Consider the following 7,056-nt stretch of genomic DNA (forward strand, 5'->3'; position numbering starts at 1 on the left):
GTCTCAGTCCTCAGAATGTTAGTCCAACCAATCTCACCAATACAACAAAGATAATTAAAATGATCACTTTAAACATTTAAATTGCTTCTAATCTCAAAATAATTTGAAACTTTTTCAATTTGTTAAGCACATGTAAGAGATTAATAACAGTCTGGAGAGAATGATGTTATTTTTGTTACAATTTTTGAGCAATGAATCTGATTTTATTACATATAGAAATATGAACTTCATGATTCTTTGTTATTCTTCATGAATTAACCTTTAAATGCATTTCAGTGTATTTATCCATTTCTGATTGTTTCATTGGTTAACTCAACAAGGTTTTATTGATGTTTATTTTATAACATGAAAAACATAATATGCAGTTTCTCTATACTGCATCAGAAGTCTCCACATCAGACAATCAAAATACCACTAAATTTATATTTAATAGCCATTTAAGAAAATCATGATTTTATTTTGTTGGAACCACTTCTCTGTCTAGCTAAATAATGTATTTCAAGTTTACTTAATCTTTTAAAACTTATAAACATCTATTTTTGGAGAAAAGTATATTTGATATTTAACATCATTTTAAATAAGAAATGACCCCAACAAAAATTTTACTTCTATTTTTGTGGTTTTGCTCTAACTTCTCGTCTAAAGGGGGTTGAGGTTTTTGTTTCAGGGCTTGTCACTGTGATAGATATATACGGGGGGGCACACTGATATACACCGATACAAAAACCTCAGCTAAAAAACCTGAGTAAAATTGAATGTTAGGCAGAGAAAAATAAGACGAAATCCAATATGCAACACTTGGACTATGAGGGTGGAGGTCCCTGTAATCATTTTATCAAGGTAATTCACATTTAAAAGTTACTAATTCTGCTGTTTAAAGTCTTATAGGGCAGATATCCATGTGTGCCAATTTTAATTTGCAGGATGTAAACTGAAAACAAGACAAAGATATGTTGGAATATCTCAGAGGATATTAAGATGACCAGAATCTATAACTGACAGAGATCATTACAATATTTTATGAGTTATAATATGATTTCTATGGTGCTTGATGTTTTTGTTTAAGCAGTCGGTGAATCTGTAGCACTGTGATTGGGTTCTAGACGTCTGGGGAAAAGGAACCACAGTTACTGTTAAACCAGGTAAGATCATTTAAAATTACTGTGCTTCAGACGTTTTTTCTCTTTTATTTTTGTGTAAATTTGTTGTCAGAAAATATAGCTATACCTTGTATTCTTAATACCCCCTGAATCCTACAATTAACCCTTTTGGTATTTTACCATTTTAGTTTTTCACAGAAACTGTATAAACTCTTTGTACGCTAGATTGTTTGATAGATCTTCATATTAATAAAAATCTGCTGCAAAACAGGTTATTACTTTTCTATCTGCATTTCATGACATAATTTGATACATTTTAAATTTATCAAAACATGAAATTGTGGAGAAATATGAATGGAGGAACAGAAAAGGAAAAGGAAAACATCTTTACTACAGAAAAAAAAATGATAAAAGCAATTTCATTGTCATTTTAAGTCTTTTCTTAAGAAACTTTAAAGGAAATTTGAATTAACGGTAAGCAACAGCCACCAGGTTACTTATTAAATATAATAAGATATATCCATAGTTATACTTTAAATCCATTTAAATCAGGTTTAAATGGTTAAACTGGATTAAACTGGCACAGTTGGTCTTTGGCTGATTTTCGTTATGAAAACAGAAAAAGTTGAACAGGTTCAGGTCTCCCAATTTGAAAAACTGTGTGCTGACCAAAAATGATTTTTTAAAATGATTTTAATAATGTCAGCATATCTTATAAACAAAACTAACTCAAATGTGTTTTTTATTCATTCATTTATTTTTCATCATTAACAACAACAACAACAACAAAAAAACAAAAAACAAAAAGTGATTATGAACAGAGTTTCATTAAGCATTTACTGAAAGCAGAAATAAGGGCAGTTTTTATTACATCTCTTTGGGTAAAAACTTCATAAATTCATTTGCATTATCATATTTTTATTTCTTTAAAATAGTGAGTAGTGAAAAATATGTCTGAAATAAAGTCGCTGGAGAAGCGACTCTTTGGAGAAAACTTCCCCTGCGTCTCTTCCGTCTGCTTTAGAGCGGCTCTGTGACTGAGACTGAAAGGACTGTCGGCTGCCTGCTAGAAAGAGGAATGAAGCCTGAGGAGCAAAATTTATTGAATTTCACTTTTAATTGAAACAATTCGAGATGATTGAAAATGAAGCCCAGAATAATCTAGAAACTTTACAATCACTGCTCTAAGCTGCAAAAAGGTAAGTGACATTCCTATGTCCACTGCAAATGTATCGATCCAGTTTCTAAGGAAAGTATTTTAGGAGAGGCAGACTGGAATCCTGCCAAGAGGTGAATCTGCCATTTTTAAAAAGAGAAGAAGAGAAGACACTAAAGGGAAAAAATAATATTTTTTCTGGAAAATTAGAACAAAAGTTCCAAAAGAAAAAAAAAGATCACATCACAGAATTTAGTCATCTGGGGAAAAAAAATGTATACAGGAGTTTAAGAATTCAAAAATTGAAATGAAAGCTGTTTCTCTAAACTCTGTGTTTCTTGTAGTATCACATGCTCTACCTCGTGGCTGAAGTATCACAGTTTTGTAAATGTTTGACTTGAAAAGACCTGTAAACTTATGCATAAACTGGCTGGAACTCACTTTGTTTACCAAAATGCACATAACTAAAACCGTCAGCATTCTGATGGTTTCAAATGATTTTTTTCTTTAGATAATAAAAGCATTGGTAACAAAAGTGGAATCAAATTATGCTAAAAAACAAAAAATTGTATAAAGATGCCCTGATCTTCATCTCTGTTATTGTGACAAGATTAAAACATATTATTTTAACCATCAAAGCAAAATTTTGAATCCAAAATTTGTAACAATGCAAAATTAAATTTAAATTCAAAACTTGTTTCATTTTTTGATAAAAAAACAAACAAAAAAAAAACAATGTTGGTGAAATTAGCAAAGATTTTTTTAACCTTCTTTTTCTTCAGACATGACACTAACAAATTATTTACACGTTTACTTCAACAAAATGAAAACAAACCCCAAAAGACACCTACTCGTAATGTTTCTGAATAATAATCTCACTACAATCAAATTTACAAATGTACTGAAACAAAATCACCAATAAAGATGAGAAACATTTATAGTAAAATGTTACCTTTTTGTATAAAATGCTTTCTCTGAAAAACCCTACCAATATTAGAAAACAATTGCCCTGTTGAAAAAGAAAGAACATATGTTTTTTTCTGGAGATAAATTTATTTTTGATTAACATTTGAACAGTATAAATATACATATATTCTGCAATTAACTATTTTTTTATTAAATTAACTTTTAAATTTCTATTATTAAGTATTCTCATTCGATTGTGTGTAAAATATTTTTTGAGAGATAACTAATATGTTTTGCAAAGTTTAAATAAATGAGAACAAAATGTGTTTTTTTTTTCTCTTTTTTTTTTCTTTAGTTGGTCCTGATGTTCCTCCGTCCCTGTTCGTCCTCAGTCCTCTGTCGAATCCTAACTCCCCCCTGAAGTCAGCAGATGATCTCGGTCCAAACGTCTGTCTGGCCACAGGTTTCCGTCCAAAGGGGGAAGAGGTGGTTCTGAATCAGAAAGGGGGTCCGGTCAACGTGAGCACTGATGATGCAGTTCTGTCAAAGGACGAGACCTACAACTTTGCTGCATTCAGTAATGAAACCATTTACTCCTGTGGGATGAACGGGACCTTCGGCAACAATGAAGCTGGTACTAAAATCATAAAGTTTTGTTTGTTGCGAAGAGTTTAAAACCGTCAGCTGCTGAAAAATGCATCTTTGATTAAATCTAACTCTACCACTAAATAGGAGGAAACCAGGCTCAGATAGATAATCTCTCAGAGTTTTCCTGGTGTTTGTGTGACTGATGTTCTTTCTATCTCCAAACAGATGATGAATGTGGCAGCATTTATCCAGGTCAGTCTGATCTCTTCCTGTCTCAGTTTGGTTCCATCGCTGCTGTCAGCTGTTTGTGTTCAAGTCTGAACTCTGTTTCTCTGTCGTCCAGAAAAAGCCAAGCTGAACTTCTACCTGCTGCTGATGAACGGAGTCCGAGTGGTGTTCACCAAAGCTCTGGCCTTCAGCACCGTCCTCACCATCAGAGGCCTGGTCTTCTGAAACTGAGCCTTTTAGGCCACCATGGATTCAGTGTAGAAATGCAAAGAATTGGCTCCATTGCTAACCCACTAGAGCATAATATATCTAAATTCATAGTCTGATTAAATAAAAACTGATGTCCTTTTGAAAATAGTCCCTTTAAACTTAGTGTTTGCTATATTTAGCTATCCGGCTTTCTGCATTACATTGGAGCAAACATTTTAACTTTTTTAAGGGTTTGTCTTTGTTTATGTTCGAAGATCTTTAAATACATCATCTGTTCAACATCTTTTTCCATTTAAAACTTTGTACGTTTCAATTTTTCTGTCTTTGTGTTGTTATTATTTTATGGAATTATCTGCTGAATTACTCAATAAATCACTTTCCTGGTTGAAACATCACTGGTTTGATTTAAATGCAAAACAAATGAAACACTGCAACTTAGTGTTCATATTTTTACCCAACACACTTTACTTTCAACGTAAAATGATGACATGTTTGAGAAAGAACACATTGTGCATTTGAGATCAGAAAACGTATTGAGTCTTCTATGAAATATTAGACGTAGACATCAATAAGGTTAGAACTAACTTAAGAAAGGTTAAATTACCTAAGTTAAAGACAGCAGGATATTGAAACCAAGTTCAAGATATTTCAAGTCACATTGGCCTGTTTTTAACAAGTTTTAAAGCTCTGTTAAACACTTATGTGAAATCCTCCAGACATCAAGAGCAGCAGTTTGATCGGTTGAAACCACATCCAAGCAGGAAGCTGAAAATGCAGCTCAAAATCTGATAGAAACTAAACAGCAGCTCAGTTTCACTTGAAAAGCATTCTGTGCATCCTCTGTACATGAAACCTGCATAATCTTTTCTGAAAATCAAAAACATATTTTGTGCCATGATGATAGCAAAGATAGGTTCTTTTTTATTAACTTATTAATGAAGTATTTTTTTTTCTATCTCGGTGTCAAATGAAAATGTGTCATAAGAAAACATATCTTTTTTTTTTTTGTCCAGGATACATTGTGTCCGTTTTTTCTTTTCTTTTCTTTTTTTCTTTTGCAAATTGGGCTTATTCAAATAAAATACAATGTAGGAGGAGCTTTGGTGAACCAGTTCTGGGGGAGATTTACTTTCCATGACATTAGAGGAAAACCGATGGTCTGAAAACATACAGGCCACAGTTCAAACATGACTCACATGCAGATGATCCTGTTTGTGGCTGCTGTGTTTATTTTGGCTGCTGAAGGTCAGACCATCACAGAATCTGAACCTGCAATAAAAAAACCTGGAGAGTCTCACAGACTCACCTGTACAACATCTGGATTTGACTTTAAGTACTCAGTGTGGGTTTGGGTCAGACAGGCTTCTGGTAAAGGACCAGAATGGATTGCTTTGGTGCACACATCTAGTAGTCCCATCACTTATTCAGACTCAGTCCGGGGTAGATTCACCATCTCCAGAGACGACTCCAGCAGTAAAGTCTATCTCCAGATGAACAGTCTGAAGACGGAGGACTCGGCCGTGTATTACTGCGCTAGAAGAGACACAGTGAGGCAAAGTGTTGGAGGAGTCAGACAAAAACTACTTCCTCTGTTTGAAACCACAATAAAGAGCGTATGGGTGTTTATTTAGTTTAATGCAAAAATCTACATAGTTAGTTTCTGTAGAACATCTAAAGTATGCATAAGCTCTAAATGAGCTGTTTAGGAAAGAGTTATACATGAACACAGTAAAAAGTGTACACATTTTGGTTGAATAAGGCTAAACAAGCAAAAAAATAAATAAATAAATAAATAAATAATTTTTTATGTTTTTTTTTTCAGTTTTTTTTCCCTGTGGCTCAGATAAAAGATTTTAAGCCATATTGAAAAATAATGAGCCATATTCAAAATGCATAAGAAATCAATGTTTATTTTTCTTTCATTCATCAGTTTTGGTTTATCTTCCCCTCTGGTTGGGTTGCAGGTTTTTGTACTGGGATTTGTCATAGTGATGGTTATTGGACAGCTGGGGGGGGGTACGTAGAGACACACAGATATATCCCTATACAAAAACTCTATGACAAAACAATGAGATTAACTACCTTTATTTTAGACAGAGAAAAACATAATGCTGTATTTAAATGAAATAAGTACTGTGTGCCACTAATGTAATAAGTTGTTTGACATTTAAAAGTTATTTTAAAACCTTTTAAAAGTACTTTGGTGAAATACTATCTAAGTCTGTTTCATTTTTGAGACTTTGTCAATAATCAATGAAAAATGTTTTCGTCAAAATTATTGATATCCAAAGAACATCAGAGTGAAAACATGTTTAATAATATTTTTTTCAAATTTTTTGAGTTTTAGATTTTTGCTTTTTTCTGCTGCTTCATGTTTTTGTTGAAGGAATCAATGGAGATGTAGCACTGTGATTATGCTCTTGACTACTGGGGAGCAGGAACCAAAGTCACTGTTCCGTCAGGTAAGACAATCTAAAGTTATTATTTATACATGTTTTTTTTTGTTGTTGTTGTTTATTTATTTGTTTTATGTTGAAACTTTGTGCAACAATTCTGATACTGTGATGGTGTTATGGTAAAGTGAATGCTAAATTAAAAAAAACAATTGCAGAAAGTGCGGATCTCCATTTTATATGTTAATTGTTCTCAAACAGTTATTGGTTTCCGTTGTCTTAATTGTTAAAGTTGAAAATAACTTTCTGTTAATGGATGAGAAATCAGCACAAGATAAATTAGTAATAATCTGTTACTATAAAATTCCTCAAGATAAACAAGGCGACAGAGCGAAATAAATATTGAATTTCCATATGAATTTATGTCGGAAAATGTTCCTTTGATAAGACATTATTCAGTGACGTAAAAGTTAAT

The 7,056-nt window shown here is 32.6% G+C and overlaps 1 protein-coding gene across 1 annotated transcript; it reads left to right on the forward strand.

Annotated features, from left to right (window-relative positions):
* The first annotated feature begins 789 nt into the window (after window positions 1-789).
* Window positions 790-4,578, forward strand: LOC148157991 (uncharacterized). The gene is made up of 4 exons (XM_088007879.1): window positions 790-823; window positions 3,518-3,796; window positions 3,976-4,002; window positions 4,094-4,578. The coding sequence occupies exons 1-4, from the start codon at window positions 790-792 to the stop codon at window positions 4,201-4,203; spliced, it is 450 nt and encodes a 149-aa protein (XP_087864005.1). The 3' UTR covers window positions 4,204-4,578.
* The last annotated feature ends 2,478 nt before the right edge of the window (window positions 4,579-7,056 follow it).

Source organism: Poecilia mexicana, unplaced genomic scaffold (assembly GCF_051168715.1).
Source record: "Poecilia mexicana isolate PSO_F unplaced genomic scaffold, ASM5116871v1 scaffold_8, whole genome shotgun sequence".
Taxonomy (NCBI): domain Eukaryota; kingdom Metazoa; phylum Chordata; class Actinopteri; order Cyprinodontiformes; family Poeciliidae; genus Poecilia; species Poecilia mexicana.

What these genes read in the sequence shown, in the direction of transcription:
- LOC148157991 (XM_088007879.1), top strand. Translation starts at nt 790, where the DNA reads ATGCAACACTTGGACTATGAGGGTGGAGGTCCCT. An exon ending in CTATGAGGGTGGAGGTCCCT is followed by an intron (nt 824 to 3,517) that starts GTAATCATTTTA and finishes TTTTTTCTTTAG; the next exon opens with TTGGTCCTGATGTTCCTCCG. An exon ending in ATGTGGCAGCATTTATCCAG is followed by an intron (nt 4,003 to 4,093) that starts GTCAGTCTGATC and finishes TCTGTCGTCCAG; the next exon opens with AAAAAGCCAAGCTGAACTTC.